Source organism: Caenorhabditis briggsae (genome assembly GCF_000004555.2).
Source record: "Caenorhabditis briggsae complete genome, chrV, whole genome shotgun sequence".
NCBI classification, from domain to species: domain Eukaryota; kingdom Metazoa; phylum Nematoda; class Chromadorea; order Rhabditida; family Rhabditidae; genus Caenorhabditis; species Caenorhabditis briggsae.
Window position 1 is genome coordinate 16681074 of NC_013488.2, and position 12027 is coordinate 16693100.

Consider the following 12027-nt stretch of genomic DNA (forward strand, 5'->3'; position numbering starts at 1 on the left):
TTTCAGAGTTATACAGAACTCACAATCAGGATCACACAATTTTGGAAATCCAAAACTATGAAGCTAAAAAAAATGCAGAGTTTACTGTGAAAGAACTGTAAAATACTGTAAAATAAGAAAATTTCCAAAAATCTGAGCATTTCGAAAATTGTGAGGAATACTGATTGTGAGAGAAAATCCAAAATTTTGAGGATATTCCGAAAATTAGATCAGATTTTCGAAATTTTAGAATTTTAGAACCTTCGATTTCAAAAAAAAAATCGAAATGCCTAAAAGTTACAGGATTTCAGTAATTTTCAAAAATCTAAAACTTTAAAGATTCACAAGCAAAAATATTCAAAAAAAAATCATTTCAGAATTTCAGAATTTGCTAACTTTTTCTCTCCGTTATCATTTTTACTGTTTTTTGCGTTATAAAATATAGCGTTTCAGATCTCATTTTTGAAAATTCTTCAAAAGTTTCAATACTTTGGAAAAATCCAAAATTGTAAAGTTTCAAATGTTTTCGGTTATTTAAAGGTGGGGGGACAGGAGATTTTACGGGGGATTTTTGGGTCCAGAGTATGCATTCTACCGTGACGGTGTACAACACTTAATGTCACTCTGCGTACAGCTGTCGTCCTCGCCTTTATGTATGCAATCGGGAGGCCGCTTTCTCTTTGCCCGTGTAGCTCAGTCGGTAGCGGCGCCGCACCCTCAATCATCGCCTTCACAAGTTCAACTCCTCGAGGGGCATATTTGAACGAAATTTCGAGAACATTATTTTTTTTCATGTCCCCCCACCTTTAAAAAAATTGAATTTCAGGATTTTTAAATTTTCTGAACATCAGAAATTCGAACATTTGGAACTGCAAAAGGTCAGAGACGCAGACAACATGTGTGTATTGTTGTTGCATTTTACACCCCTCCCCCCCACTAAACCCATTGCCCGTGTTGTTACTACACTTTCGTCTTGAGCGAGAGGGTGGTCTTTTGGCAATCTGCCAACTTCCTTCTCTCGGTAATTAGCGAATGCGCTCCATTGGACATATGGTTATCTTTTGATTCTTGATGGAACGGTCACTTGACTCATAATTTAGCCGTTTCTTTTTGTGATTTTTAATGTGCAAATAGTGTATCAAAAGAAGTTTTATTGAAAAAAGTTTCAATTTGGAGTTTGGAAAGTTTTCATGCAAAGTTTTCAATTGAAAATTGACATTTGATGCAATTATCGATGGGAGGGTATAGCTTTGCAAAATTTTTTAACAAAAAAAAAAGTTTTTCTATTACAATTTTTTCCATTTACTTTTCAAATTTCTGATTCAAAAATTCTGATTCTCAATTTATTTTTATTTTTTCCGCAGATTCCAATTCTTTAAAAGTCTTTTCATTGCGCAAAAGTCATATGCTAGTTTGCCCTCTCCTTCTTTTCTCCCCGTTTTCCCTCTTCTTCTGTCTGCGTCTCCTTATTTTCTGTACTCTCTCATTACTCTTTTCCATTTCTATTCGCTTTTTGGTCTGTTAACCACTTCCTCTTTTCTTTTGCTGACTGACCACAACAAATTTGTAGTTGTGTGTTTGTTGACCGTCTGCCATTTTAAATAGGCTGGCACGCTTTGGGCGCGTTTTTGAAATAAAAAAGGTTGGAAAAATAGAAATTAAAATTTAGAAAAATACCGTAAAGCCTCTAATAGAACGACACCCGGTCAGTCAACTTTGAGTGTATATATCTCACTTCTTTTGAAAGATATCAAAAAGTGGTTAACTAGTAAAATGTTTATCAGGATATCAGCAACATTTTACTAGTTAGCCACTTTTTGATATCTTTCACAGAAAATGAGATATATAGGCTCAAAGTGGACGATCCGGGTGTCGTTCTATTAGAGTTTTTACGGTAACAAAAATTGAAAATTCTTAAATTAAAAAATTAAAAACCAGCAAACCAAGTCTACCTAACTTTCTAAATTAATTTTGTTCGCTTATCGGAAAACTTTTCGAAGCGGAAACATTTTTTCTTTGCACCTGTCATTTTTTGAAAAGTGTGTAAAAATGTGAGGAGGAAACATTTGTTTTGTTGCTTTATCTTTTTTTTCTCTCGTCTTTTTATGATTTCTGATTTTTCTTTGTCATTGAACACATTGAGTCTATTCTGAGAACGATTCAAAGAAACCAGCTGATCAGATATTTTCGCACGCAGGAAAAGAAGAAATTCCTCAAAATTCACAATTTCTCTTATCACATTCACCCCTGAAAATTTTCAGGTCTTTTATCAGTTAAATGATGTTTAACATCATTTTGAAAATCAATAGTTTTGTGTAGTTTTCCAACCAAAATTTTCGAAATTTGGTAGACCCAAAAACTATTAAATTTGGATTTTTGTTGGAATTTCTGAAATTCAAAAAATTAGAAACTCACAATTAGAATTTCAGTGGAAAATTTCAACAAAAAATAACAGTTAATTTTTTTCATATTTCATTAATTTTTTTTCGAATTTCCTATCGAATTTGTCTTTCCCCCTTTCCTAATTTTCAAATTTCTTATTTTATTTTTGCATACTTGCAACCGGGCCTTTGCCGGGCCTTCGCGCGGGTCTGCCATAGTTTCTTTTAGAATCAATATTTTTGAACTAATTAAATCACATATAATAGAACAAGATACAATTCTCCAAATAGTATCATTTTGTAGTACTCTCCGAGTTCTATCACGTCTAATTTAATTGATCTGAAAATATTGATTCAAAAAAAAACTATGGCGCGGCCCGCGAAGGCCCGACAGAGGCGCGGTGGCAAGTATGTTTTGTTCAAATTTTCAAAAAAAAAATAAAATTAAATTTCAGTGACACCATGTCAACTCAAGAATGGGCTGATAAAGCCATCAAATATTTTGTGGAGCATTTAGCGAACATGACTGCTCCAGAAAATTTTCACAGTTGGATCAAAAAATTTAAAGATGACTCGAAGTATGATAAGTCAGAAGCCAATGTCAGAGCGACGTGAGTTTGGAGGGAGTTTGAATTTCTGAACTTCTGAGTTTTTGAATTTCTGAATTACTGAATTTCTGAATTTCTGAATTTTTGAATTTCTGAGTTTCTGAATTTCTGATTCTCCGTTTTTCTGAATTTCTGAATTTTTGAATTTCCGATTTTCGGAATTTTTGAATTCCTGAAATTTGGAATTTCTGAATTTCTGAATTTCTGAATTTCTGAATGTCTGAATTTCTGAATTTCTGAATTTCTGAATTTCTGAATGTCTGAATTTCTGAATTTCTGAATGTCTGAATTTCTGAATTTCTGAATTTCTGAATTTCTGAATTTCTGAATTTCTGAATTTCTGAATTTTTGAATTTCTGAGTTTCTGAATTTCTGATTTTCCGTATTTCTGAATTTCTGAATTTTTGAATTTCCGAATTTCTGAATTTTTGAATTCCTGAATTTTTGAATTTCTGAATTTCTAAATTTCTGAATTTCTGAATTTCTAAATTTCGAAATTTCTGAATTTTCGAATTTCTGAATTTCTGAATTAATTTTAGATTCCTTTGAATTTCAGAATTTCCCGAAAACTTGAAAAAATCGAAGAAATGTCAAACTACACACTAAATCAAAAAGTTCAACTTCTCTTCGTTCTGAGCCAACCAGTGAGCCGGAATTTTCAGGAAATGTTAGCTTTAAAATAGTATTTTTTTTCAAATTTTTCATAATTTTTTCCAGAATCAAAGACGCAAAATGTTGTATGGAACTGGACGAGAATCGACGCATCACTCTTTTCTGCTCCGCTGATGATAAGTTGATAAGAAATGGTTATCATGGAGCCAGAAATAAGCCATTTAGTGGAGGAAAATTGAATTCTGGAAGGTGAGATTACTGTACTTTTTCAGTAACCGTAAATTCAGTTACAGTACTCCGATTTCGTTGCCAAAATCATCAAATCAACCATCTACATCAAATTCTGCCATTAAAACCACTCCGAAGAAAGTTCACGAAAAGTGATAAATTCAAAAAATCGAAAATTCAAAAATTTAGTTTTTTTCAGCAAAACTTCTCCAACTACTCCAATACAACCTAGTAAAAATTTGTCGGTCCCAAAATTCTCAATTTCTAGTCCAAATGAGCCAAATGGAAAAAAGTGAACATGCGGACATCCGGACAAACAGAAACATCTTATTTTCAGCAATACTGCTCCATCTACTCTAAAACTTCCAATTAAAAGTGTTACGACTCCAAAACCGTCAGTTTCCAGTCCAATTGAGCCAATTGTCAAAAAGTAAGACATCTGGACATTTGGATACACAGATAACTTTTTTTTCAGATTGCCTGATCCTGGTTCTTCATCGAAATCGGAATCTTTGCGGACTCCAAAAACTCAAAATTCAGAAGATTCGGGACTCAAGAAAAATGAGATAGTGATTCCGAAAATGTGAGAATTTTGAATTCTTTTTTTTGAAAATTTTGGATTGATTTGGGATAATTTCAAAATTCTGAAATTCGGATTTTTCAGAAAATCGACGACTCCAAATATCTCAACAATTTCTATCAAAAATGAGCCCCAAGAAGACATTATCATCGATCAATTACCGCTGAACCCTCGTCCTCATGTTCTCATCGTCGAAAAGATGGATCTCCCCGTCCCCGATTCTACCGTATCCATTCCAGCAGCAAAGAAGCTTCCAGACCTTCCGAAAATTTCAAATTCCCGCCCTACAGTATCCCAGAACAACACTCCTGGACCATCAACTCCGGCTTCAAAACGATCATCTCAAAATGAAGTTCAAGAGGTTGCTGAAAAACGTCAAAAATTGACTACAGTATCCCAGGAGCCACTGACTCGTCGAAAATTTCTGGAACATTTGGAGCGATTTGCCATAATTATGGATTCGTCGAAAATGGCTCAGGTTTTGGTCAGAATTCGGAATTCATTGAGAAGTTGTGGAGAAGAGGTAACCTTTCCGGACTTTCTAGAGAACAAGACGTAAAACTTCACGCTGATTTGAATAGTATAAAAGTCGAAGCTCTAGCTTGAAAATTTTTTTCTGTGCCATACAGTTACAATGTTCATAACTCAGTTCATTTGTTAGATAGAGTCTTGATCGTAGTACCAATTGCATCAGCAGAATTTTTTTAAATCTGGAAAATATATTCAAGAAATTCTCCCAACTTCACTAAAAGCAATTATTAAAAGAGTTAAACTCGAGCTACGTAGTTGACGCCAAACGGGTCTCTATCGCCAACTTTAAGTCAATTTTTCATGCCTTTTTGTGAGAGGTATCTAAAATTGTTCAACAAACAAAATATTTCTGATATTATGAAAAACATTTTATCAGTTGACTACTTTCTGATACCTACTACAGGAACTGAGATGAATTGAGCTAAAGTTACCGTCATTGTTCTAACAGAAGCCCATCCTATATGTGAACTTTGAGCTTGATTATTTACATTCCTATGAGAGATATCAAATATTTTTCAACTGATAAAACGTTGATGATATCATGATAAATACATTTTTAGGTGACCACAAAAAAATTAGAAATTTGCAGATCCTCCACATCCCAGATGTGAACACCATAATCCGAGCCGTCGTCGTGGCGACAAAGATCCCATGGCCATCTGCATCCGAGGAAGTGACCAGTCTATCTCAATACGTTCAAATGCTTCGTTACACAATTCTAATGCTGAATTCTGAAGAATTGGAAACGTCAGATGAGGAATTGAAAGTTCATATGAAACGTTTGGCAGTTCAAGATAAGGTAGGGTCTGAAATCAGAAAGGAGCCACAAATCTTATTTTCAGATTTGAAATTACGGTAAATTTTGTTGAATGACACGGGAAATTATAGTTCAAAATTTGTCTGAAAATTCTCAAAAAAAAAAGACTACAATTCCAGAAAATTCCAATGAGCCGAATCGCCCAGGGCATTGATCAACTTCTCGTCGCCGCCATGTCTGTTGATAGTAATTATTGATTTATTTATTATTTTTCTGTGAAAATTTGTCCAAAATCTAATTTTACCTCCCCCTGGAATTTGTATTTTTATCATTATTTTTATCTACCTGCAATTCTTTTTGATAAATCTCAATTGTCTATTTTTTCAAAAGTTGTAATAAAGACTTTCAGGTGTAAAAATTAGCATTTAGATTTAAAAAAATTTTATAATCGAATTCTTATCTCTTAATTTTTTCTCAAATTCGCCGAAAATTGTAAAAAAGAAATGATAAGAAAAAAAGAAGAAAGATTTTCTAAGTAAAAAATAAACGAACTGTGGTTCATACAAAAAAAGGGTAGACCGGTTTTTGTAATTTTTCGATGAAATGGAAAATAGATTTTGTTACTTTCATTTGATCTTTTTTCTTATTCTTCCATGTAGAAATTTCTGAAACATTCGATTTTTTTCTGAATATTCACTTTTTCGGAAATTTAGGTGAGTCTTTTTTTTCCAGAGTTAGGAAAGTTTACGGTTGGAACAAATGCGCTCCTTTGTTAATTTCTAGAGTTAGCTCCTTTTATGCCGATTGAGCGCGTTTGCCGTTTTCCAATAGTTTTCATTTTCATTTTTCTGATTTTTTTTCAGTTCAAATGGTCCATGGATTACATAGGAATTCTCATGAAGCATTGGAAGATCTAAAAAAAAGATAGTAATATCCAAAATTTGGGCACGGAACTGTTATAGTCACTTACTACAATTTTTGAAAAATGGCAGCAGAAACAAGAATGTTCTTGTCCGTCTTGGAGACATGATGGAGGACAAGATGATTACATATTATATCACTTGAAGTGTTGTTTTCCATTCCCGCTTCAGTTTCATTCTTCCACACTAATCTGGAAAGCTTTCACGGTGGAAAAATGTCGAAAATGATAAAAAGTTAAAATTTTTCAAAATCTTTAAAATCTACAGTACTCCAATATTTAACTCCAATATTTAATAATCTTCTATTTTACTACAGTATTCCTAGATTTCACTACTTGAATCCTATTTTTATCTGCTGGTATTCTAGACTATACTACAGTAATCCTACGTGTTATTATAGTAGTTCTATATTTAACTATAGTATCCCTATATTTTACTACAGTATTCCTATATGTATTTTACTACAATATTCCTAATTTTTCCCCATATTTTTCCTATATTCCACTACAGTATTCCTATTTTTAACTACACTATCTTTATATTTAGCTACAGTTATCCTTTATTCAGCTGCAGTATACTTATATTCAACTGCACTATTCTGAATATTTTTCCAGTAATCTTCTAGAAGTTATTTCGAAAAAAAGATAAGTTTGACTTCTTCGGAAATCCTTAGAACTGTTCCCGTTTTAGGATTCAATTTCTTTGTCAATATACGGAAATCTTGTTAATTATCTACAGACGACATGTGAAGAAAAGAACCTAGTGATATCTTATCAGTAAGTTTTTCAATTACCAACCGATCAATTAATCAACCAGGCTATATGAAATTTACCAACAAAATTCATCAACAGTTTCTTATTCTTTTGGAATCACCTGATCAAGTTTTCTATGGGAACTGATAAGACTAGAAATGATGTAATTCTTATCAATTCAGTTTTTTCTTTAGTAAAAACTTTTGTCGTATAAATTGTTTACTAACTGATAAGAAAATGTTTTTAACTGTTACCAAATTACGAATTTTTGTTAAATATCGTGAAAAATCAAATTTCAGATAGTGATCTGAAGTTGTAGAAAATCTAGGTCAAAAGGGTTCTTTAAAATGTTTAATAATTTTCGACAACATTTTCAGTTTAATAACTTGGTTGGAAATGTTGAAATTCGGAGAATTGGACGAAATATTGAAATTTAGTGGTCTGGATTCGATTATAAAGATGGACAAAAATATATTTTTTAAATACATTTTTATTCTTCATGAATGAAACAATTATAAAGTTTAATTATCAAACTCAAGAAACATTTCCGGATGAGACACGTCGACAGTGAAAATGTCGAAAACCAAAGCCAACTGAGTTTTCGTATTCTTTCTTACCAAATCCAAACTTTATTTTTTAATTTTCTCATTTTCCAAAAATTCGACAAACCTGTATCTGATTATTAATCCTCATCATCTGCGCCATTCGACTTCCATAATTTGATTTGTTCATTTCATTAACATAATAGTCATGTAGATCATCAGCCAAAATCTCTTGGAACTTTTCGGAAATTCGAAGAATTTCTCCTTGAAATCGTTTTCCGACATAATGGAAACATAATTGTCCGAGCATGAATGATAATTCGATTTCTGATGGTTCCAATTGAATCATTGATCGGAGAAGTGAAAAAACGGATTTCAGTGGTTATTTCGAGGAAAATGAAAGTTTAGAAAATTTGAGAAGCGCTACAACTTGCTATCATTTTTGGTTCTAGATGGTTATTTCGGACTTGAAAAAATTGCATTCAAAGGCAACTGGATTTTCAAGAAAATTTGGCTCTTTATGACAAGGGGGGAGGGGGCCATGAGAAAAGAGGCCCATGGGAAAAAGGGGGCCCAAGTCAAAAGGGGGGGGGGCATGAGAACAGGGGGGGGGGGCAAGTGAAAAGGGGGTGGCCCAAATGGAATTAAGGGGGTGGCCCAAAGGGGGTGGCCCAAATGGAATTAAGGGGGTGGCCCAAAGGGGGTGGCCCAAATGGAATTAAGGGGGTGGCCCAAAGGGGGTGGCCCAAATGGACCCAAATGGAACAAATGGAATTTCTCAAAAAAGCGAACGTTCTCCTTCTATTGTCCGCGCGTCATCATACTGGTTCGGTGGGCGCGTTAGCATTTGCTGTATCTCAGCTGGTAGCGTTTTGGCACCTCCAACGATGGTCCCATAAGTTCAACACTTCAAGGAGCTTTAATGATTAAAAACTCAAGAAGTTAATTTTATTTTTGAACGTTCCCCTCCTTTAGAAGCCGACAGCCTATTTGTTCAATACTCAATCACATTGATATTGTTCAAAAACAATTATTCATGTAAATCCGATTTTTCATTGAGTTTGCGATTTCGTTTTCGGTGTGTCAATAAGTGGCAAGCAGGAATGTGCCAGAAAACAGGTGAAAATTGAAATCTGAATTCTCGGAATTTTAACCTCACTATTTTTCATTATTCCCCTTAAAAATGTCATGTGATTATCAAGGCAATTTTCTAGAATCCGATGAGTTCTATGCCACTTTGTTACATTTTCTCTCCATTTTACAAGCTCCGATGCACATTTTTGGTATTTATATTATTTTGAAAAAGACTCCAAAATCAATGGAAAAAGTGAAATTTCCAATTCTTCTCTTGCACTTGATGTGGGTTTTTTAAATGATTTTTGAATTTTAAAATTTCAAATTTTCAGAACTGCTTGGTGTGATTTCTTTATTTCGATTTTGTCCACACCAGTTTTTTTGTTTCCTGCCACTGCTGGATATGTAATGGGTATAATGGATTACATTCTACCCACATGGCTGTTCTGTTACATTGGATTCGTTTCTATTAGTCGTGAGTTTGAAAATTGAAAGACCAAATGGACTTCAAAATCCGTACTTTCAGTGATTGGGCCGTCACTAACTTTATTGTTCGAAAACCGTTATAATTTTCTGGTACGCAAAGATTCGGAATGTCAAAGTCGTAAAGTGAAGAGGATTCTTCACATTTCCCTCAATATAATCTTCGCATTTCTAATAGTATATCCTCCATTCCAAAATCATTCTGCTGTTCCTGATTTTCGGGAAATCCTTCATCAAGAATTTCCTTGTCTTCCTGAAAAAATAGTTCGACATCCACGACTTTATTTTATGATAGCCAGTACTTCAACCGCATTTATATGTCTTTCATTTGATCTTCTACTCCCTACAATCCAAGTTTTCTTTTTCTTTTTCTCCACCACTTTCCATCTCTACAGAAACTCAAAATCTCGTTCCTCAAAAACCACTAAACTTCAGAATCAATTTTTCAGAGCAATGTGTATTCAAGTATGTCTTCCTTTTACTGTAATCGTGGTTCCCGGATTTTATTTTGTTTATATTTTTGCAACCGGTTACCTTAACCTAGCATTCAATAATTTGACTGTAATTTTGGTCACCTCTCATGGTGCATTTTCCACTATAGTTATGCTTATTGTGCACCAGCCATATCGAATTGCCACGTTGCAAATCTTGAAAATACGGAAAATAGAAACACCGACATTTGCGAGCACCACTCATTATATTAGTTGTTAAAATACCGTAAACCCTGTAATAGAAGAGCCCCAGAACTGTCAAGTTTGAAATGATTTATCTCGGTTCCTGTCAAAGATGTAAAAAGTTGTCAACTGATAAAATGTTTGTGATATCACGATAAATATTTCTCCAGTTTACAACTTTTTTACATCTTTGACAGGAACCGAGACATCTCTTTATTATCTTCAGTTTTTTGAAATTTTTTTAGCGATTTGAATCAAAATGTCTGTTTTTTTTAACTTGAAGATTCTGAAGTTTTTTGTTTTCCAAGTAAAAGTTTTAAATATGATCGAAAAACTTTTAAAATGTTATTTATTAAATCAGTAATTTTAAATCAATGATCTTGTTAAATCAGTAACCAGTACTTAATCAGTAATTAGTAAATCAGTAATCAGTAAATCAGCAAGCAGTAAATCAGTAATCAGTGATAATTAAATCAGTAACCAGTAATTAAAAAATCCTTAATTTTCAAACAAAATTTTCATATTTTGGAGGCGGCGAGTCCGAAATTTCTTTGTATTCTGGAGGTGGATCTTCAGATGAAACTGTCAAGAATTTTGGAATTTCAAGGAGCTTGGGAAAATCTGAAATTTCATAACGTTTAAAAATCAAACTTTTCTAATGCCTTACCATCGAAATCCCCCAAATTCTGCAGAATCTGACGTCTTCTGGCGCTGATTTGATTATTCTCCGGTTTCATGGAAATCGAGCATCTCAGAAATTCCAGCGTTTGATTATAGTGTTTACAGGTGTAAAATACAGCTAGAAAAACGACTAAAGTGATAAGGAAGAATATGAAAATAGTGATAAATGATAGGAATTTTGAGAAATTTGAAACTTCTAGATTCATTTTTTTTCGGGTGAATAAGGATTTTTTGGGAATAAAAAGAGATGTGCCAGATTTTTGAGAGTGATGACGTCTAATCAGAGATTTGAGGGTTTGAATCTTACAAAAAAATAAGGATAAGCGGATAAAAAAGTATGTTAAAAAACATATACCGAAAAACCTAGAAATATCAGGCTATGACCTAGAAAATCTGGAAAATTGACCTTGAAAAAAAAATAAATGATGACCTAAAAATCGAAAAAATTGGGTCATGACCTAAAAATCAAAATGACCTACAAAACCCAAAATTTAGATCATGGCCTAGAAAATCCAAGATTTTTTTGTGATCTAGAAAATTATGAAAATCGGTCGTGACCTAAAAAATTCAAAAATTAGGTCATGGCCTAGAAAATCCAAAAATCAGGCCGTGAATTCTTAATCAAATAGAAGCGATTTAAAAAATCGAAAGATGAGCAAACATAAAAACATGCGATTTCCAAAAAAATTTATTCCATTTTTCATAGTTTGAGCCATACATACGTATTTGCACAGTATACATATACTCATATTTTCAATAACGACTGCATATTTGGAGACTTCAAAAACTATGGAAAATAACTTTCTTACTATTCTTTCACTATTTTTCGCAATATTTTTCTCATTTTCTAATAGCCTGGAGTACATTTCATTTGTAAGTTTTATGATCGAAAATTTTTTCATCAAAATTTCGAAAAGTTGAATTTCAGAATCGTCTAGAAAGATTGAAAATTCCTTTGGATCAAGTGGAGCACATGAATGAGTTGATAAGAGCAAAACGGCAATGGGAAAGTTCGAATATTGGATAGTTTTATTGTTTTTATCGTTTTTTAATTTTATCAACTATCCAAATAAATTTTCATAATCAGAATTAAAGGTTTATAATTAAATTTCCGTCTGATTTTCGTCTATTTTTTGCTCGTTTTTTCTCGATGGTTGGTCCGTTTTGCATCCGTTTTTCATCCGTTGTTTTTTTTTCCTCCAACGTTTTCTAATTGGGTTAGGTA

General features: G+C 33.1%; 3 protein-coding genes across 3 annotated transcripts; 2 read left to right on the plus strand and 1 right to left on the minus strand.

The window, feature by feature from the left end:
* Positions 1–826: 826 nt before the first annotated feature.
* On the minus strand, positions 827–877 carry CBG27281 (the record flags this gene model as incomplete). The annotated part of the gene is made up of 1 exon (XM_045238366.1): positions 827–877. One exon carries the CDS (start codon positions 875–877, stop codon positions 827–829), a length of 51 nt encoding a protein of 16 aa, XP_045099759.1.
* A 1945-nt stretch (positions 878–2822) lies between these two features.
* On the plus strand, positions 2823–5933 carry CBG15898 (the record flags this gene model as incomplete). Its single annotated transcript, XM_045238367.1, has 9 exons — positions 2823–2971; positions 3686–3829; positions 3874–3960; positions 4008–4100; positions 4146–4238; positions 4284–4391; positions 4473–4911; positions 5509–5718; positions 5856–5933. The coding sequence occupies 9 exons, from the start codon at positions 2823–2825 to the stop codon at positions 5931–5933; spliced, it is 1401 nt and encodes a 466-aa protein (XP_045095840.1).
* A 3140-nt stretch (positions 5934–9073) lies between these two features.
* On the plus strand, positions 9074–10158 carry CBG15899 (the record flags this gene model as incomplete). The annotated part of the gene is made up of 3 exons (XM_002638193.1): positions 9074–9249; positions 9297–9439; positions 9491–10158. 3 exons carry the CDS (start codon positions 9074–9076, stop codon positions 10156–10158), a joined length of 987 nt encoding a protein of 328 aa, XP_002638239.1.
* Between the last annotated feature and the right edge of the window lie 1869 nt (positions 10159–12027).